This window comes from Caloenas nicobarica, chromosome 1, assembly GCF_036013445.1.
Source record: "Caloenas nicobarica isolate bCalNic1 chromosome 1, bCalNic1.hap1, whole genome shotgun sequence".
Classification (NCBI taxonomy): domain Eukaryota; kingdom Metazoa; phylum Chordata; class Aves; order Columbiformes; family Columbidae; genus Caloenas; species Caloenas nicobarica.
In genome coordinates, this window is record NC_088245.1 from 215,794,946 (window position 1) to 215,816,782 (window position 21,837).

The window sequence follows — 21,837 nt, forward strand, 5'->3', positions numbered from 1 at the left end:
TGGGGCAGAATTCCGTATTTACTGGGGCAACTGTGCTTGACCCAGTGGGATGTCTCTCTCCTTGTGTCATTTTGATTTTGGGTTTAAGGGAAGCGGGAGGAAGGGGCTGGAGCGACGCCCGGTCGGTGTTTTGGTGACATGCAGAGATGTGGTGGGTTCACAGCAGATCTGGTGAGGCCTCAACTCTTCATCTTGTTTTCCAGTCCAGCACTTGACCTGTTTCCTCTGCTTCTGGTTTCTGTTAGAAAGCGCCACCGCAGGTGCCTTGGGAAGCGTCTCTGTTTCCAAGGGTCTCATCACCGCTCCTGGCAGCTGTGCCACCCAGAAAATATCACCCAAAAGGGACAGGGCCTTTTGACTAGAAAAATCCTCTTCTGAGCGAGTTCTGGAGAGTTCAGGGCTGATGGGGGAGCAGAATCCCGCTTTCAGAACATGCCAACAAACACTTATTTCCTTACAGACCGACCAGATGTTCCTGTTGCAGTTTCCCTACCGTCCTTCACCAGGGCAGCGCTGTCACTGCTTGAATGGGGTCGGCTTTGCTCCTTTTCTGAAACAGGTGCCTGTTACTCTGCTGTCATTGAGCTAAAGCGACAACGAACAGACTGTTTCCCTCTTGAGCATCTCCCTGCGTGGCAGCAAGGTGCTGCTGCTCGCCAGGAAATAGCTCAGAGCTTCAAAGAGGAGAGAAAGAAAAAGGGATTTAAATGCTGGAGATCACCGCTCGCTGCCCTTCTGTCCTACTCTTTTTAAATTTTTTCCTGCAATTGTACCCTGGGCTGCATCCCCAGCAGCGTGATCAGCAGGTTTGGGGGGATTCTGGCCCTCTGCCCCGCTCTGTGAGCCCCCCCCGCAGTGCTGGGCCAGCTCTGGGTCCTCAGCACAGGACACACATGGAGCTGCTGGAGAGGGGCCAGAGGAGCCCCAGAAATGACCCGAGGCTGGAACAGCTCTGCTGGGAGGACAGGCTGAGAGAGCTGGGCTGTTCAGCTGGAGAAGAGAAGCTCCGGGGAGACCTTAGTGCGGCCTTTCCGGACTGAAAAGGGGCCGAGAAGAAAGATGGGGACAGACTTTTGAGCAGGGCCTGTTGTGACAGGACAAGGGGTGATGGTTTTAAACTAAAGGAGGGAGATTCAGGCTGGACATGAGGAAGGAATTGTTGCCCTGAGGGTGGTGAGAGCCTGTCCCAGGTTGGCCAGAGAGGTGGTGGCTGAACCATCCCTGGAGACATCCCAGGCCAGGCTGGACGGGGCTCTGAGCAACCTGAGCTGGTGCAGATGTCCCTGCTCATGGCAGGGGGGCACTGGGGGGCTGGGAAGGGCCCTCCAACCCAAACCATCTGTGATTCTATTCACATCAAATTTATTCATGTTTCCCCCTTCCCCCAGGTGTGTGTTTTGCCCCACAGCTTTGGATCCAGGGCTGGACGGGGTTTTGTGCAGGTACGTGCTCGTGGTGGGTACGTGTTTGCGGAGGTTATGCGCTCCCTGGTGCAGGCACAACCTGCTCCCTGTCAAACCGCAGCACGCTGTGGCTGCAGGAGCGTCTGCTCGGAGCCGAGACCCAGGTGGCTTCTCAGAGCTGCTCATTTAACCGGCTCGTCAAAGCCCCGCACAGGACGCTCCGCGGCTCCCTCGCTTGCAGCGTTTCATTACTGTCACTCAGGTTCCCCTAATTCCTGCTGGATTATTGACGCTGCACACTAAGCTCCTCATCCTTCCTCTGGTAATCACGGAGAGAAACAAATGCCCACTCGTTAGAAAAGCCTTTTGGCTCCTGAACAGCAGCGGTGTATTTACCCTTTCCGGCTCTTTACTCAAGAAAACAAAGTCAGTCCCTTCTCTTTTTTTCATTATTTTCATTACCGATGTGGTTCATATGGATTCTTTCTTTTGGCCGAGGCTGCAGCGGTATCGAGCAGAGCTGGATGATGATAATACCCATGTTGTGTGTGTGATGCTGCCGTCAAGCGTCAGGATCAGCCGGTTCTGGTCCCGGCGCCGTGTTGAGCTCGTGGGGGTGACGGTCCCTCCCGAGCCACCTCCGGCCCTCACCACGGACCGGGCGCTTCGGAAACCTCGCTCTGGTTTTCCCAGCGTGCGGAACGTCCCATTGGTTTGGGCCGAATTTCATATCGTGGATTTTGGGCTCTGTGCCATTGTCACGGTCACTTGAAATCCGCCCCCATTCCTCGGCGGGGCCTGGGCCCGGGTTTTGCTCCATCACTTGGGTTGTTTTGGGCTCAGCTCGGGGAGGCTGCAAGAGCTCTGACTTTTTTTCCTTTCCGTTTTGCCTCTGAGTGCGTTTGAGCTGATGCTTCTTAATTTATGGCAGCAAAGCGTAACTGAGATCCTTAACTCTGCAGCCGCAATGCAGCAGGAAAACAAGGAGCTGCTCTTTCCCCTCAAGGCTCTTTCCTACCTGTTTTCCTATTTTTAAAATTACATTTTTTAGTGTATCGCTTTCTTGCTGGAGAAAGTGTCCTCTGAACTTTTTGTAGACGCTGTTGAGCAATATCAGATGGTGAACACACAGAAGTGCTCACATCTCCCTCAGAACTCATTTGTGCTCCATAAAAAATGAGGCGTTTATGCTGGGGGAAGATGTTAATTCTCTGGAGTTCTCTCACTGCCTAGGATTTTTTATTTTTTTTTTCCACCAGCATTGAAGTCCGACCCTGTAACAAGCACAAAATATTGCTGTGTGGCTATTTCTGTTTAATATTAATTGTGCGGCTCAGTTAGCTCCTGTTCTCTGTTGCTTCCCGTACAACCCCGTTCCCAGAGCAGCAACACCGGGCAGGCGTTTAAATATCCAACTTATTCATTTCAGCCCAGGTTTAGATGCCTGGCAGGAATAAAATGTTGGATGGCTTGTAATAGCCTTTATGAGGCTGAGATAGCCGGGGGACAGGGAGAAAACAGCAGCCGTGGGCACAGTGTCCTTGCCTTGGGTCGCTCCCGGGCTCTTTCTGAATATCCCAGCAAACCTTGGCTGCCAGGTAAAGGAAATAATAGACATAAAAGCAGCTGCAAGAGGCATTAAAGATTCCTCCCCAGCCTCCCGTGGTCTGAGCCCAACGCTGTGCTGGAAGGAAGGGCTGGTACTCACCAGCTTTGGATGCGGGACTTGCAGAAGACAGGGCGGGATGGAACCTGGAGAGCCCAACTAGTCGGTGCCCTCCGCAGGGCAGCATCATCTCACCCCGAGCACGTTCAGAGAGTGTGAATCTGAGCCGAAATCCTCCGGTGATGGAGGCGCCCCAAGCCCGGTACTCAAAGTCTGTCCTACTGCTGGAGAGTTTATCCTAAAGCCTGAGCTAAACCTCCCTTGGCAGCGGTGAGCAGAGGCTTGTTTTTGAGGAATCATAGCATAATTTTGGTTGGAAAAGCCCCTCAAGCTCATCGAGTCCAACCATAACCCACCCCAGCACTGCCCCATGTCCTGAGAACCTCATGTCCGTCTGTCCAGCCCCTCCAGGGATGGTGACTCCAGCACTGCCCTGGGCAGCCTGTTCCAATGCCCCACAGCCCTTTGGGGAAGAAATTGTTCCCCACATCCAACCTCAGCCTTCCCTGGCGCAACTTGAGGCCGTTTCCTCTGGTCCTGGCGCTTGTTCCTGGGGAGCAGAGCCCGACCCCCCCTGGCTCCAAGCTCCTTTCAGGCAGGTCAGAGATCAGAAGGTCTCCCCTCAGCTCCTGTTCTCCAGGCCAGGACGGTGTGTCGACTCTGCCTCAGCCCGCAGGATGCTGCACTGGGGTTGCCTGGGTTTGCTTTTTGTTTCTGCAGAAGTTGTTGTCCAAGTTGGACAGATGCCCCGTGGCCCTGTGGATGTTGTTATGTTGATGCTGTTTGGCGAATGCTGTCTGATACCTTGTGACTGCAGACAATGTTTTTTTTAACATTTATTTTAAATTTTTTTATATTAAAAATGCCCAGAACTCAAAGGTTTTCACCGTTGCAAAGAGAAAGCTCTGTGTATCTGCAGCCAGATCCTACCGCTGACTTCCACCCTTGCCCTGCACAGCTCAGGCTCCTGCAGCGAGGTGGTTCCCGGCCTGGAAAACTGCTGAACCGGGTCCTGGAGCACCGGCCTGTCCCAGGCTGGGACTCGGTGCCTGTGACGCGTCAGCCAAGAAGCCCATCGAGGCTGCGAGAACAGCTGGAGGCTTCTCTACATCTTCGACGCTGCGGGTGGTGAGAGCCTGGCCCAGGTTCCCAGAGAGGTGGTGGATGAACCATCCCTGGAGACATCCCAGGCCAGGCTGGACGGGGCTCTGAGCAACCTGAGCTGGTGCAGATGTCCCTGCCCATGGCAGGGGGGCACTGGGGGGCTGGGAAGGGCCCTGCAACACAAACCATTCTACGATTCTATGATATTAGCCCAGCATTTTTGTCCTGTACGTCAGAAAGGAACTTTCCAAGCACCATGCCTTGCTGGGGATCTTCTCGCTCTTGTGCATTGAATAACTTGGGATGAGGTGTGTGGGCATCGGATGCTTAGATCTATCAATCAGGACAACACCTACCAGCAGGACATAGTCCCTCCTCCAACCAGCCCTTGGTCCAGAAGAGCCTTCACCAGCAAGGGAGGTTGGTCTTGCTCATGCTTGGGTCAACTGGCAAGACCTCCAGCAGGGACAACCGGGAAGAGAAAGGCTCTTAAGGGTTGGGTTTGGTGATTTGAGGGTCTCTTCCAACAAAAATGATTCTATCACCTTAGTTTCAGCATGTAGTGTTAACTAGTACTGAGCATTGGGACAGAGAAAAGTGACAACACGCAGCATCCAAACCCCATGGTTCCCAGACGCTGTCCTACATCTGTCAGGGCGATTCCAGGGATTCTAGTCCGTACCCTCTTGTCCCCGTGGTTTGTGAAGGGACCCTGTGGTTTGGCAGCCCCAGTTCCTCTCTACCCCGTCTGCCACAGGTAGTGATGATGGGACTTGGACTGGGTGACCTCTGAAGGTCCCTGCAATCCAAACCATTCTGTGGTTCTGCGGCTGTTAGATGCTCGTAGGAGGCAGTTTGAGTGTGGAGGGGAAATTCTGAGGCTTGACAGCACGGGGCTTGTCCAGAGAAGCTGGAGATTGCTGGTTTGGACACACACAGTCTGTTTTCAGTGCTTTCGTTTTCCTTTGACTTGCCTGGGTAATTAACTCTTGTCACGTGTCATCAAACTCTCTCCTCCTGCCTGACAGGGTGTTCAGAGCTGCATTTCCATGGTGATGCACAGGACGTTGTGTGTCTGCACAGCGAGGTGTTGCCTCCACTCGCTTGTGGCTGCTGCCTTAATGGGATTGACACAAAACCTCTTTTTTTCCGGAGTTTTAGGAGGTGCTCCCTGACCTCTTTGTTCTCACATTGTAGGGTTGATGCCACAAGAGGAAACGGCCTCAAGTTGCGCCAGGGGAGGCTGAGGTTGGATGTGGGGAACAATTTCTTCCCCAAAGGGCTGTGGGGCATTGGAACAGGCTGCCCAGGGCAGTGCTGGAGTCACCATCCCTGGAGGGGTTGGACAGACGGACATGAGGTTCTCAGGACATGGGGCAGTGCCGGGGTGGGTAACGGTTGGACTCAATGAGCCTTGAGGGGCTTTTCCAACCAAAACGATCCTGAGGTCTGTTTCTCCCTGGGGGGTGTCCCGTGGCGCAGGGTCACTTGGTGGCCACTTTCCTGTGTGCAAAGGCCCTCGCCAGGCCTGAGGCAGCGCAGCAGCGAGGCCTTCCCGGGCCGTGACCAGGAACCAGCGGTTTCACGCCCCCAAAGCTGTTTACCGCAGCTCCTGCCATGGTGCTTGGGGGTGTCGGTGAGAACAGGGTGTCCCAGGGGAGCCCAGATTTGGGACGTGACTCAGGCGGCGTCGGTCCCCTGAGCTCGGCTCTGGGTCTCTGCGCAGCTTCCCTGCAGCGTTGACCCAGAAAAACTCATTTTAAACATATGCTCAGGATTGTGAACGTCAGCAAAGTGACTCATCAACGGCGTGCACCCACCAAAGCACCCGATAGGAGAGGAACGTCGTCGTGACTTCCCTTGGGAGAGGAGCGAGCAGGTGTCCCCGGGCTGGGGAGTCCGACACGGGCACAGGAACCTCCGGCTGAAACGGGAGGTGATGGTGCAGACCAGGAGATCCTGAGGGACACCCTCAAGGGCCACGACCCCACATCACCGAGGGTGCTGGGACAAAAAGCCATGCCTGGCAAAAATACACAGAAAACATGTAAGAGGGGAAAACATATGGAGGAGGAGACAATGAACGAGCATATCAAAAGGACCCGGGGGAACGGCAGAAGATGTGCCAGGGAGGGTCAGTTGGACACGAGGAAAAGGTTCTTCACCCAGAGGTGCTGGACACTGGAACAGGCTCCCCAGGGAGGTGTCCCGGCCCCAACCTGACAGTGTTCAAGAAGAGACTGGACAACGTCCTCAGACACACGGGGTGACCTGTGGGGTGTCCTGTGCAGGGACAGGAGTTGGGCTCCATGATGCTGTGGGTCCCTCCAGCTCAGGACATTCTGTGATTCTGTGATTCTATGACCAAAAGAGCAGGGCAGAGGCGAGGGAGGAGGGCGAACAACGGGTCATGAGAAAGGTGGCTCCAGGATTTAGGATTTAGACCCAAACCCAGCTCCCTCAGGACACCCCAAATCCCCACCAGCGTCTCGGAGCCCCGGGGTGAACCCCACAAATGGGGACGGAGGGTTAATCGGGGACTCTGCCAACACGCAGCCAGAGGCTAAAGATAGAGCTCGTGCCAGTCGGCTCGGTTTGGCAGGAGGCAGGTTTCTGGCGAGGAAAATCACTGGTTTTTTTTTCCTGCAGGATTATCTGTTCCTCCACTGACGCGCGTGGGTTTCAGCACAGGTGGATTTCTTCGCGTTTTCTGACAGATCTGCAGGAGATGTAAACCCTGAGATGCGCGGGAGCGTCGCAGGACGCCGGGGCCCGTGACTCACCAGCGCTGCTCAAGGCAGCGCTATTAATTAGGAGGCCTTGGGGCTGTTGGCAGCAAGGACTGCCGGCAATCGCTTCTCCCTCCGCTGCTATTAAAGATTTTGTGGGCAATCTGGATGTCGGTGTGAGGGCTTGAAATGTCCCTCCTCCATGTCCCCTGTGACACATCCCCGTCCTCCCTCAGCGTCACCTCCTGGCCCTGGGCTGTCAGCAGGGTTGGGGGCAGCTGCTGGGGCTCTGCTCTCTGCTGACCCCCCTAACCCGGCGGGCACAGAGCCTCGTCCCTTGCTGGGCCCCTCCTGGGCTCCCCGTTGGGCTGTGGGTGCTGCAGGGTCACCCTGTCCTCATAGCGCAGGGCACAGGTTGGTGCTGTTCTCTGCCACCGCCTGCCCGTCTGTCCCTGGTCATGTCACCCAGCCTTCCCTCCCCACTGCAGCCACACGGGGACCAGGGCTCAGGGAGACCAAACCAAAATTACCAAAACTAGTGTTTAAAGCTCCTGGACAAACAGGACTCTGGGTTCCAGCTGCTGTCCCCACACAGAGCCGGGGCTGCCTGCGCCCACAGAAGGTGGCAGAGCCAGGGCTGGTGGCTTCGGCATGGGACGTGGCGCAGCATTGGCAGGGCTGGCACTGGGACGGTGTCAGGGTGACAGTGCAGGGGTGGCAGTGCAGGGGTGGCAGTGCAGGAGGTGACATTGCAGGGGTGACAGTGCAGGGGTGGCAGTGCAGGGGTGGCAGTGCAGGAGGTGGCAGTGCAGGGGTGGCAGTGCAGGGAGGTGACAGTGCAGGGGTGGCAGTGCAGGGGTGGCAGTGCAGGAGGTGACAGTGCAGGAGGTGGCAGTGCAGGGGTGGCAGTGCAGGGGTGGCAGTGCAGGGGTGACAGTGCAGCAGGTGACATTGCAGGGGTGACAGTGCAGGAGGTGGCAGTGCAGGAGGTGGCAGTGCAAGGGTGGCAGTGCAGGGGTGGCAGTGCAGGGAGGTGACAGTGCAGGGAGGTGACAGTGCAGGGAGGTGACAGTGCACGGGTGGCACTGCAGGGGTGACAGTGCAGCAGGTGACATTGCAGGGGTGACAGTGCAGGGGTGGCAGTGCAGGAGGTGGCAGTGCAGGGGTGGCAGTGCAGGGGTGACAGTGCAGGGAGGTGACAGTGCAGGGGTGGCAGTGCAGGGAGGTGACAGTGCAGGGGTGGCAGTGCAGGAGGTGGCAGTGCAGGGGTGGCAGTGCACAGGTGGCAGTGCAGGAGGTGACAGTGCAGGGGTGGCAGTGCAGGGAGGTGACAGTGCAGGGGTGGCAGTGCACGGGTGGCAGTGCAGGAGGTGACAGTGCAGGAGGTGACAGTGCAGCAGGTACAGTGCTCTGGCAGTGCTGGCTCTGGCCAGGAGGTGCCTCCCTCACTCCACGCTGGTGCCAGCCCGGCCCTGTTGCTGCTCCCCGGAGCAGAGGGAAGCGGTTTGCCGAAATATTCACTTATTTTGTTCCCCCCGCCAGCCCAGCAGTGCCAGCAGCAGGACAGGGCCGCCCTCCCGGCTCTGTGCTGGTCACCAGGGCAGTGACCACCCCTGCGGAGCCACCAGCCGCTTGGAAGGGCCACGTCTCACCAGGGAGCTGCTGGAGAAGCCACCGTCCCCCCAGCTCACCCCACAGTGCTGCACATCCCAGGGCAGGGAGGAATCTGCTTCGGGAGCTCGGCTTTGCAAAGCCCTGCTCTGGGGCTGAGCGGGACTCAGTGTCCAGGGTGGGATCCCCGTCCCTCTGCCAGAGGAGTGACATTGTGTGGGACTCTGTGTGACATCGTCCCTCCCTGGGGTCCATCAGCCAAGCATGGAATGGGCTTCAGGTCACCAACCCAGCATTGCAGGGGTAGAGCTCAGCCTGGAGAACAGGAGCTGAGGGGAGACCTTCTGATCTCTGACCTGCCTGAAAGGAGCTTGGAGCCAGGGGGGGTCGGGCTCTGCTCCCCAGGAACAAGCGCCAGGACCAGAGGAAACGGCCTCAAGTTGCGCCAGGGGAGGTTGAGGTTGGATGTGGGGAACAATTTCTTCCCCAAAGGGCTGTGGGGCATTGGAACAGGCTGCCCAGGGCAGTGCTGGAGTCACCATCCCTGGAGGGGTTGGACAGACGGACATGAGGTTCTCAGGACATGGGGCAGTGCTGGGGGTGGGGGAACGGTTGGACTTCACCATCTTCTCCAACCTAAGTCATTCCATGATTTTATGATTCCGTGATGCACCTCAGGGTCCATTTTGCTCCAGCAGCCATGAGTTGCATGTGTAGACTCTGCAGGAGCCAGGGCGCTGGCCGCGAGCTGGAGGATGCACACCAGCTCTTACACTGCCAGTTGCCAAATGGGGCCACCAGCAAATCCCCCCCAGCCAGGTGTCAGCTCCTGGGCTTGCACAGCTGCAGTGGGCTCAGCCCGGTGCTGCAGGATGGGGCAGTTTGGGGAAGGTCACTGGTGGGTCCTGCAAACTGCCCCATGTGTGCTGTGCCAGGGGCTCAGCCCAGCAGCTCCTCACTCCTCTGTGGCTCCCAGGATAAAATAATAGAATCACAGATGGTTTGGGTTGAAGGGCCCTTCCCAGCTCCCCCAGTGCCCCCCTGCCATGAGCAGGGACATCTGCACCAGCTCAGGTTGCTCAGAGCCCCGTCCAGCCTGGCCGGGGATGTCTCCAGGGATGGTTCAGCCACCACCTCTCTGGGAACCTGGGCCAGGCTCTCACCACCCTCAGGGCAACAATTTCCTCCTCATGTCCAGCCTCAATCTCCTTCCTTCAATTTAAAACCATCATCCCTTGTCCTATCACAACAGGTCCTGCTCCAAAAGTCTGTCCCCATCTTTCTTCTCGGCCCCTTTTCAGTCCGGAAAGGCCACACTAAGGTCTCCCCGGAGCTTCTCTTCTCCAGCTGAACCCCCCAGCTCTCTCAGCCTGTCCTCCCAGCAGAGCTGTTCCAGCCTCGGGTCATTTCTGGGGCTCCTCTGGCCCCTCTCCAGCAGCTCCATGTGTGTCCTGTGCTGAGGACCCAGAGCTGGCCCAGCACTGCAGGGGGGGCTCACAGAGCGGAGCAGAGGGGCAGAATCCCCTCCCTCCACCTGCTGCTCACGCTGCTGGGGATGCAGCCCAGGACACGGGTGGTTTCTGGGCTGCCAGCGCACGTTGCGGCTCATGTCCCATCTTTCACCCCCAGCACCCCCAAGTCCTTCTCCTGGGGGCTGCTCCCCACCCCTCCATCCCCAGCCCAGACTGATACTGGGGGTTGCCCTGACCCAGGTGCAGGACCTTGCACTTGGCCTTGTTGAACCCCATAAGGTTCTCATGGCCCCACTTCTGCAGCTTTTCCAGGTCCCTCTGGATGGATCCCGTTCCCCAAGTGTGTCACCTGCAGCACTCAGCTTGGTGTCACCCGCAAACTTGGTGAGGGTGCACTTGATCCCACTGTCTGTGTCACTGATGATGTTAAACAGTGATGGTCCCAGTACCAACCCAGGAGGGACACCACTTGTCACTGGTGTCCATCCAGACATCGTGCTGGTGTCTTCTCCTGACTGTGATCCTGACAGAGCTGCGGGGCAGCAGACCCTGGGGGAATGGGGTGCGAGGTGTGGGGTGCCCGGTGCAGGGTGTGGGGTACCCGGTGCCCAGGTCAGGGTGGTTGGTGCCCTGTGGGATGCTGAGCACAGTCCGTACCCTGGGCACTGCTGTCCTGGTCGGGAGGGGACTCCCGGGGGGCACCAGGCTCCTGGATCCTTGGGAAGAGCTTCTCCCGGGCTGGGGACCCCCAGCACCCCCGGCAGCGGGGCTGGGCAGGGGGTTCTGTGACGGAGCACCATCGCTGGCAGCGAGCTGAGCACCCCTCGCCCCAGGGACCGGGCCTGATCCGGAGAAGGGTCCATGTTATCAACCTCAGCAGGAGGCTCCTGCACCGTCCCCTGGCCCTGGGCAGAGATTTCAGGCTGTGTGGCATTTGTCACAACACAGGCACATCCCTCTGTGACATCTCAGGCCCTCTGACTTATTGTCTTTCCTTGGCTTTTGAACAAGTCGAAGTTAGAAGCAATTGAACTTTGTTTATTTTTTTTTTTTTTTTTTTTTTTTCAACAGCCTCCCTTCCTGGGAGTAGTCCAATTAGTGCTAACGAGCTGGATGGTAATTACAGCACGGGGCCACAGGAGGATTGATCGCTGGCGGCCAAGCCATTGTGGTCCCTGGTCCCCTGGGTTGCTGCCAAGGGGCCAATTAGCGAGTTTGCAACTGATGATGCTTTGCTGGGGATTTTACATCAACTTCTTGGCTGGAGCCAGAGCTGGTGGCGCTGGGGTGGGGTGACCGTCCCCGCATCCCCTCGGTCACTGCGTACCCTCGGTCACCGCATCCCCTCGGTCACCGCATCCCCTCGGTCACCGCACCACAGGGAGAGCCCTGGTCACAGGACCCCCGTCCCTCTTTCTATCCCCCCCCATAATTAACTCCTTTCCAACATCCCCCCCAGCCCTGCGTGGCGGCACTGGTGGCACTGGGACCCCTCTGTCCCCTCAGCTGTCTGTCCCCTTTGCAGAGGGAGGTGTGTTTGGGCAGCTGTGCCTCATCATCCCCCAGTGCCCACCATGGCCAGGCAGGGACAGTCCCGGGGAGTCCTGTGGGGACTCCCAAACCTCTCCTGCTGCTGGGGGGTTGCTCCAGCACCCCCCATTCGGGGCGGCTGCAGACTTTGTGCAGCTCTCCTGGGTCCTGGCATGAAAACCAGCAGCTAAGTTTGAAATTCTCAGAGGTTTGTAAAACCAGAGCCACCCTCCCCAAACCCAGCCCGGGTACTGGGACATTTTCCGGGGCAGAAAATGTCATGGCAAAATGAGAAAACCTGTTCCAGTGGCTCCTCCGGCACCCACTGTCCAGAGCTCCAGTTTGGGTGGTATTTCCAAAAGGGACCCTTTATGCTGCAGATCCCAAGAAGGGTTGTACAACACAGGTGTGTAAGGAAATGTGGCTGAACAGTATTAATTTAGCTGGGATTAAAATATACATTAATTTTGAGGGTGGCCTGAGGCTGGGGCCTGGGTGATGGAGGGGAGATGGTGCAGGATGGATAGGAGCTGGGTCTGTGCTCAACCTGGAGCCCACGCAGCCAGTGCTGGATTGCACAGGACAGCGAGGGCTGAAACCTTTTAATTTGTTTTCATCAATAGCCTTCTTGGCCATGTGCATGTTCATCCATCTGCCATCCCACAGCCCAGTCTGTGTGCTGCCACTGCACTTAAAGAGCACCTACCCCTGCCCAGCGCTCACAGGGTTAAACCCTTGTTTGCTTTGGACACTTCACCCGAAGGAGAGATTAAAAATTAGCAAGTGAGCTGTGGCTAATAGCTGGAAGTGTCCTGAGGCTAATTACTCAGTTGCAATGCATCTCTCTCTGTTTGCAGGTAAACAAGCGAAAGTGCCTCTTTCCTTGTGGCTCCTTGGACACACCTGGGTCCAGGGGAGATGCTCCATGGCCAAGAGTAAGTGAGAAATCACACGTCAGCAGCGATTCGGTGTCATGGGCAGAGCTCCGGTGACACAGGCAGCCTGAGCTCCCCGACATCACAGCCCCATGCCCAGGCTGCTCGAGGCTGTTTGCAGAGGGGACCCTGCAGCCCAGGGTGGTCTTTTCCAGTCCCCAGGATCTGCCCACTGGAGCAGGCAGGAGAGGTCCAGCTCCAGACCCCTGCCCGAGACGGATTCAGCCCATCCCCTGCGCTGAGCCACCCCATGCAACCCTTGCGAGGGCAGCCCGAAGGATCTATTTCAGTTGCAAATGGGGCTCTTGTCCACCTTAGCATGGTGTTGGGGCAGACCATAGAATCATGGAGTCCTATGTCCCTGAGAACCTCATGTCCGTCTGTCCAACCCCTCCAGGGATGGTGACTCCAGCACTGCCCTGGGCAGCCTGTTCCAATGCCCCACAGCCCTTTGGGGAAGAAATTGTTCCCCACATCCAACCTCAACCTCCCCTGGCGCAACTTGAGGCCGTTTCCTCTGCTCCTGGCGCTTGTTCCTGGGGAGCAGAGCCCGACCCCCCTGGCTCCAAGCTCCTTTCAGGCAGGTCAGAGATCAGAAGGTCTCCCCTCAGCTCCTGTTCTCCAGCTGAACCCCCAGCTCCCTCAGCCGCTCCCATCACACTTGTGCTCCAGCCCCTCACCAGCTCCGTTCCCTTCTCCCAACCCGCTCCAGCACCTCAAGGCCTTTCTTGGCGTTAGAGGCCCAGAACCGCCCCCAGGGTTCGCGGTTTGGCCTCCCCATTCCCAGCACAGGCCGGTCACTGCCCTGGGCCTGCTGGCCACACCAGTGCTGGTCCCAGCCAGGATCCTGTGGCCTCTTGGCCACCTGGGCACGCTGCAGCTCCCCAAACTCGCCAACAGCCAGGACCCTGTAACCCATTGAGATGTACACCACCAGCGCGGCTTTATTGCTGATTTTACATCTGCAGTGGGGACAGAGCAGATCCCCCACTTCTCAAGGCCCAATCCTACTCGCAGACAAGTGAGCGGGAGTTTTCTCGGTGAAATCACAGGCACTGGGGGGCACGTCCTGACCACCACTGGTGGGACATCTGCTCAGCCAGGACCAACCTTTCCATGCTTGTACTTATAAAGTACATGGAGGAGCAGCTGGTTCACCTGGTGGGTGTGCTGGTGTCCAGAGGGACCTGAACTGGCTGGAGAAATGAGCCAGTAGGAACCTCATGAAGTTCAACCAGGAGAAGTTCAAAGTCCTGCCAGTGCTGGAGAACAACTCCAGGCACCAGCACAGGCTTTGGGCCATCGAGCATTTCTGCACGTGAGAGGTGGCAAGCTGAGACCTCACCTGTGGTTTCTGTTGGAACCGAACATTTGAGATTTTAAACTTTTTTTTTTTTTTTTTTTTAAATTTGTGGAGAAACCACGCTGTTCTTGATACAGAGAGCAGGAAGCAGAGACAGAAAAGATCGCGTTTAATTTTTAGTCCCCCTCTCCAGAGTTGTGCACTGATCTCTGCTAGCATTCAACGAAGGCAGAAGCATCTCTTAGGGCGTTGATGCCTGGGAGCATGTTGTGTAACATCATCACCAACAGCAATACTGGTCCTGAGCAGTGATACACCTGCCTGAGGAAGGGATGAGAAACATAACCAGAATTTGTAAGAACATGCTCTGTCCTTTTCTGCACAGTAAAATGCTCCCAGTTTCGGTCTCGCATCAAACATTAACTCCCTCATCCAACCCCTGCCAGTGCCAGAGGGCCTGGGGAGGTCCCTAGTCCTTCCTCCTGCCCTGCAGCAGCATACTTCCTTTCCAAGTGACCTGTTCATGTGCTAAACACCTTCTTGATAGACTTTTTTATTATTTTTTTTTTTTTTTAACATGTCTAACCTAAATGTTCATAGCCAAGATTAATGTGCAAGTTTGCCAGCTGATGCATATCAGTGGGACTCTGAGGATTTGTGTCAGTTTTGAGAGAGATTTGGATTATCAAGGAAGGAAGGAAGGACGCATCACATTTTATAGGAAGCATTTTCATTTTTCTTTTCCTTCTTCAGTAGGCCACCCTCTCTCCAAAGTGGGTGATAAATCTGCATTCACTCTTGGCAGAATTATGAAGTAACTCTATTTCCCAGAGTGATCTGTGATCGTTCCTGGCACATGTAACCACTAGTGATGTCAGGAATAGGAAACAGCTTTTGTTTCAGGTTTCTGAGTGATTTTCTGAGCTCAGTGTACACAGCCACAATAATTCTCAGATACACTGGTCTGACTTCTGATTAGAAATGGAGAGCCAACGTCTCTTGCATGGATGGGTGGAGGAAATGCGGGGGGAGGTGTTCCCATCCCTTGTGAGCAAGGAAGGGGTCAGAGCATCCTCTGCTCCCCTCCGGAGGCGCCTGAGGCACTGAGCACCGTGGTATTGTCTCGCTGGTACTCAGTGGACTGAACCGTCCTCTCTGGCTGATGCACTTCAGCCTGTGGGGCACCTCAACCACAGGGACTGAAAAGCTGCTGATATTAGAGAGCTACCACAATGTTAACATTTCCAGCTCATAGCTTGGAAAACATGAGTGCGTTGGCCAAAGAGACAGTTGCTGTCGCGGGGGAGTGAATTTAGGGTTCTGCTCACTGCAGAGCAATGTTTAGATTTCTTAAAGAGAAGCGTAACTTAATAGAATTCAGTGGCAGGTTCACTCCATTATTTACTGCATGGGGGAAATATGCCAAGCTGAATGCTGTGACCTTCTCTCTAGGTGCCTGTACCCGGTCACGAAGCAAACCTTCAGGTGTCTTCCCTCCTGATAACCGTTCACTCTGGAGTCTGTGTCTTGGAGCTCCGGAGACAAACTCTCAGGCGAGGCCATATCCATCGCGGTGCAAACTGTCAGGATTCCTCTTTCCCCAATAACCGTTCACTCCGGAGCCTGTATCTTAGAACTCCAGCAGCAAACTTTCAGGTGAGGCCTTATGACCACAAGCAGAGAGGACTTTCAGGAGACAAGATTCTCAAAAAATAAAAAATTTAATGGAGTAGAATAGCAGAAGGGCTGGCTCAAGCTGGTACCTGCGTAGAGGTCCAACCAAGCATAGAAAATTACAAACTTTTATATCTTTACAGACCATTCACACCAAGATCCAGTCCAATAGCAAAATTTCACCACCAGGTCCTTTGCTCCCCATTGGACCCTTTTTCCCTGACTCCACGTGGGCCTTTGTTTTGTTCATTTGTAGACATTGTTTTGGGTCCATATCCTTGAAGGTGCCGTTTTGTCTGGACAAATCCTTTCTTCTCAGCAAAGTGCAAAATAGGCCTTGCTTTGCAGATGTCTGTGATGTCTCTGCGTTAGCCCTGGATCATTGTTTTCCCAGTCAGTTCCATTTTTCCCAGCAAGATGCAAGCTAAACTTTATCTTGCAGGCGTTTAGTGTAGTCTGCAGTTGCTTTTGGCAAATATGAGCTTAAAATTTTAGCAGATCTAGTCTACTAAGTAACATGAATCAAAGAGTATATTAAAAATCATACAACCTTGTATCTCTAAGTAATCCATTACATTTGGTGTGCATCTACTTAAGCTAAGCGACTAATATTGATCTTGAATTGGGCTCGTCCACTGACCTGTGAGTAGTAAAACCATTGACACACAGCTCACTTATTTAGCAGGGAGAGCTCAAAGTGGGCTCATCCAGGCTGTTGTATTTGTAGAATGAAGTGGTTGACTCATAGTCAAATTGCACACAGTAGGAAAAGTCTGCACAAGTCTCCCTGCGCCCACAAGCCACTGGCGTTCAGTTGCCGTTCTGCTTCTTTGTGGGTCTCCTGGAGGGAGTTCTTGGCCTGGCTGCGGCTCAGGCCCTTCCCTCCTCTGGAGCCTGGACCAAACTGCTCTGGTTTGGCTGGGGGGGTCGAGTGCACCCGCCACAGTTGCCCAGCACCCATCAGCACTGCCCCATGGGTTCTATGTGGATAAACTATTGCCATGTCAGCAGTAGACATCTGGTCTAGGTTCCCTTTCAAGTGACTGGATGGAGATGGACATTTTGGGTACATAATTCATTGAACTTAACTTCACACCTATTCTAGGGTGGGTTAAATTATTTTTTGGCTGTTCCTCCCTCTCTCGGCATCTGACCTGTCTTTATAAGCTTGTGAAAACTGAGTCCTGCCAACTGCCCCAACAGTTTGAAGATCCCTTCCTGGATCTGCTTCATCTTTATGCCGTAAATGAGGGGGTTGAGCATGGGAGGGACCGTCAAATAGAAATCAGCCACCAGGACTTGGACGTGAGGTGCCAAGCCAAACGGGAACATCTGGAGGTACATGGAGAGCAGGCCACCTATGTAAAACACCAGGATGATGGAAATGTGGGACCCGCAGGTCCTGAGGGTCTTCAGACGAGCCTCCTGGGATGGCAGCCGTATCACAGACCTGAGGATCATACCATAGGAGAAGGTGATGAAGACAGAGTCTGTCCCCACCAAGACCGTTGCCACGGTGAGGCTGTAGAGATTGCTGACAGACGGGTCAGCACAGGCCAGCTCCACCACGGCCATGTGCTCACAGTAGGAGTGAGGGATGACTCTGGTTTTGCAGTAGGGTAAGCCAGTGAGGAGACACATTAAAGGTATCATGACACCAACTCCCCTGGCCAGCGACAGCAGTCCTATCTGGATGGTGCTTGAGCTTGTGAGGATGGTGGTGTACCTCAGGGGGTTGCAGATGGCTGTGTAGCGGTCAAAGGACATGGCCAGGAGCACCCCTGACTCCACTGCGGTGAATGTGTGTATGAAGAACATCTGGATGAAGCAGGCCTCAAACCCAATCTCTCTTGAATCCAACCAGAATACAGCCAGCATTTTGGGAACCACAGCAGTTGAGAAGATGAGGTCGATGACAGCCAACATGGAAATGAAATAGTACATAGGCTCATGGAGGCTTTTGTCCAGCCTCACAGTGAGAAGGACCATGATATTTCCCAGCAAGGTCATGACGTATGTGAAGCAGAACGGGATGGAAATCCACACATGGAGAGCTTCCAGGCCAGGAATTCCCGTCAGGAGAAAAGGCAAAGAGTTGGTGTTGGATTGGTTGGAGGTTGACATGGCACAGTGGGCCAAGTCACATCCTTATTCCCAACTTTGGTTCCCTGTAGCAGTGACAGAAATGTTGGGATTTTGCTGCCACCTGTTTGATCATAAAACTGTGCACACTGCTGGAGGGCAACAAGGCTGGTGAGGGGTCTGGAGCACAAGTGTTATGAGGAGCAGCTGAGGGAGCTGGGGGTTCAGCTGGAGAACAGGAGCTGAGGGGAGACCTTCTGATCTCTGACCTGCCTGAAAGGAGCTTGGAGCCAGGGGGGTCGGGCTCTGCTCCCCAGGAACAAGCGCCAGGACCAGAGGAAACGGCCTCAAGTTGCGCCAGGGGAGGTTGAAGTTGGATGTGGGGAACAATTTCTTCCCCAAAGGGCTGTGGGGCATTGGAACAGGCTGCCCAGGGCAGTGCTGGAGTCACCATCCCTGGAGGGGTTGGACAGATGGAGATGAGGTTCTCAGGACATGGGGCAGTGCCAGGGCTGGGGGAACGGTTGGACTTGCTGATTTTAAGGGTCTATTCTAACCAAAATGATTCTATTCTATGACTCTATGTTTTCAAGCATCACACAATCTTGTATTTATTTGTGGAAAAACTTCAAAACCTGTTGTCTACAGCCAGGCTTTTATCCTGATGCTGTGATCAGTGTGTTCCAGAAGACATATAACTGGAGAGTCCTGGCTGTCCTATTGCTCATGTAGGGATACCTTCCCCTGTGCTTGCCCTTCCAGCCCCTCTGATTTACCTCTAACTTTTGCTATATCATCTGTCTAAAGGCTGGCACCATGGTGTCCTGCCTTGTCATGGCTTCCGGCCACTATTGCTGCTATCAGTGGGATGAAGTGGGGCATAACGACCCCAGGCTGTTCCACCCACCCTTCACGAGCAGGGCAACGGCAGGACTTAAGGACTTGTTGCAAGTCCTCCCTCCCTATGCCTGTCTAAGTCACACAAGTTCCAGCCTGTCGGCACTTTGGGTCATGCAGAAACTGCATCTAGACCACATGTCCATGGTGAAACTGGACAGAAAAATGGTGCTCCGAGTTGTCACTCGACACTATGAGGACACATCCTGATGGTTATAGCCACCTGCTTTTCTTCCCATTTGATTTTGTCTGTCTACTCCCACCCACACCATCCTACTCCACCTTTCTACGCTTGGCCAGAGAGCCCTTCATGGCAGAGAACCTTCATTGCATGAGGGTATGTTCCTCCCATGACCACGGAGTTACTCTTCATAAACTAAAGACCCGGAGCACTGCCAGTTTCTCATCTCCACTTACTCATTCCACTATCTGTTTATCTGTTTTATTGAGATTTTTTTTTTCCGCACATCTCCAAGATTTCAACATTTTTTTTGAAAAAATACCACCTCTTCCATTTCCCTCTTATGCATCCAAAACTGCACAAGCCCCTTGGGTCCCCGTGTCACCCTCTCCATGTGCTGCCAGTGGTTTTCCAGAGCCTGTTTTCCAGGACAGTGTCCCACTCCGAAAACCCGCCCGACTCTCCTTACCCTGGTATCCAGCTTATTGCAGGAGTTCCTTTGAATGACCATCTCCCTATCTCTCTAGACTGCCCTCCATGACTTGCCTTTCTCCAGTAGTATTTGAGATGCAATTTGTAGGGATTTTGGGAAAACTGATGAAAGTCATACAGAATTACTTCTAGCCTAGAGCCAGCCACTGTGGCATTCCTGCAGAAGCACGAGTTTTTTTGTGATGATGGGTCTGACAGCTTCGTTTTGAGGTCTCTTAATCATCCTGCTCTTCACCCACTTTGCTGATGCTTCACGGATGTTGCGCAGTGTCAGCTCCCCATCTGACAGCAGCCTGGCGAGGGCCATTTCTTTTAGATAACTCTGTGTACTGTACTCAAACACACACACACGTTGATTAACTGAACTTGCTATCTCATCAGAAAATGAAATCAGTTTTGTTTGACAAGAGCTGTTTCCTGCGAAGCCACGCTGATTGCCATAATTCAATTTGGCTCTAATCCTTTAATTCTTTATTGACCAAATCTTCTGTTAACTTCTGGGGTGTTCTGCTGGGCATTGACGTCAGGCTAAGCAATCTGCAGCTAATCACATCATCATACTTCTTGCTAAAGTAATGGCCTGAGGAAGTGTCTGCTGTCACCACAGCATGCTGAGGCTCGTAAAAGTTTGGCAGAACAGGCCAAAGACCTCCTTGGCCAACTCAGAGATGCTTTTTCCGCCGCGCAAATTACCCAGAGCTGCTGCTGTACTTGTTTAGCAGAAGCTGTTTAACATCCTTCCCAGCCACCAATCAACTAAATTACATTAGAAAATAAATTTCTCTTGTCACCTTTCTCTCGGGTAGACACAGACCTCTCTTCTCTGTGCAGAGGGGCAGACGCCTTCATCTGCTGTTATGTGATTTCCCTACTTTGCAGCTTCTACCTCCCATCAGATCCTGACCAGCTCCCCAATTCACTTTGTCCGTGGTGCTTTAGCTGCAGCTCTAAGTGCTCCATTTCCCTTTCTTGGCCATTAACTGAACTTGTTCAAAACATCTCTCAGCTTCCTCTGCAGTTTCCTTTTCTAAATGTCCTCTGCTTTTAAGTTCTGTCAGCTTTGGGAAAATGAAATTTTAATGAAAAATCAGTACCGCAGGCTGAAATGCATTTACATCAGCACCACCAGTTCCTAGACACCACCAGCTTTTTTTTCCCTGTAGTTTAATTCATCTTTACTCCTCACAGTTCATTAGTGCTGGGTGCAGAACTCTCTGATTGAAGGGACGGTCCCTGCGCTTTCCTGTGACATTTTATATCGGCTTTGTCACATCTTCCAGACTGAGCACTCCCCACCTCAGCCCTTGCACCCTTTCCTTCTCATCACACTTTGGTGCCATTGGGGATTTCCCACCACAACACTCTACATCCTGCAAACTTACTTCTCCATGGAGATTTAAAAAAAGGCTATTTTGGGTTGGGGCACAAAGGTGAGTCCTGCCTGGCCCAGCTGCTGGCACGGTGACATAATCATAGAACCACAGAATCACAAAATCATTTTGGTTTGAAGAAACCCTTAAGGTCATCGAGTCCAATCACAATCCACACCCTGGCACTGCCCCATGGCCCTGAGAACCTCATGTCCGTCTGTCCAACCCCTCCAGGGATGGTGACTCCAGCACTGCCCTGGGCAGCCTGTTCCAATGCCCCACAGCCCTTTGGGGAAGAAATTGTTCCCCAGATCCAACCTCAACCTCCCCTGGCGCAACGTGAGGCTGTTTCCTCTTGTTCTTTCCAGCCCATTTCACCAAATTCTGCCTGTTGGCAAGAACCTCCCAGCTGCATGACCATGGATTTCTATTGAGATACTTGCTGTTATACACAAGGATTAAGAACATTATCCATGGTTGAAAATTTAGGGTTTTTTAACAGAAAAATGTATATTTAGTTAATTATTGGTTTAGTTTATACAAATGGAAAGAAGTTGACTCTTTTGCAGCAATTTTTTGTTCTGGTTAGAAGGTTTGGTATTTATTTTTTACTTTTTTAAACTCAAGTCCTATTTTAACCTAAAAAATACTTTAAAAAATTAGCCTTCTGCAGTGTTTGGCTTGCAGTTTCATTTCATAAGAAACTTTAAAATTTTGAAAAACTACTTAAAAAAAAGTTTCAAGCAATTGCCTTTTTCCTAACTGATTCACATGGTGAATGTATGCAGGTCAGATGCTGAAGTCCCACCAGCCTCCCGTCCTTAGGCACCTGGAGCATCCTGCTGTGCCCTGACTCATGCCAGTCCTCCCAAGCTGAGCTACTCACCCTGCTCTCTGCCTGCAGACACGTTCTACTCTTGGGGATGCTCACGATGAGAAAGAAGCATCTCCTGTGTTGGAGAACAGAGCTGTGCATAAATCACCCTAGGCAACGCTGCCAGGAGTCTCCCCTGGATGGGGATTCCCAAGAGCACGAGTCCTCTCCAGGCATCTTCTGTAATAACCTCAGTGAGGGGCTGGATGGTAACAGCCTCAGCCCCAAGTAAATTCTTGCTCATCTAAGTTCTTCCACAAACAGCAGGTGCTTGGAGATGACTGAGACAGGAATAGGCCATGCAGGTTGTCTCCGGCAGAATGAAAGACCTTTGTGTTTCTGCATAGAATCACAGGATGGTTTGGGTTGGAAGGACCTCCCCAGCCCCCCAGTGCCCCCCTGCCATGAGCAGGGACATCTGCACCAGCTCAGGTTGCTCAGAGCCCCGTCCAGCCTGGCCTGGGATGTCTCCAGGGATGGTTCAGCCACCACCTCTCTGGCCAACCTGGGCCAG

The 21,837-nt window shown here is 53.8% G+C and overlaps 1 protein-coding gene across 1 annotated transcript; it reads right to left on the reverse strand.

Moving 5' to 3' along the window:
* Positions 1-16,543: 16,543 nt before the first annotated feature.
* On the reverse strand, positions 16,544-17,551 carry LOC135995750 (olfactory receptor 52K2-like). The gene has a single exon (XM_065647315.1). It carries the CDS (start codon positions 17,549-17,551, stop codon positions 16,544-16,546), a length of 1,008 nt encoding a protein of 335 aa, XP_065503387.1.
* Between the last annotated feature and the right edge of the window lie 4,286 nt (positions 17,552-21,837).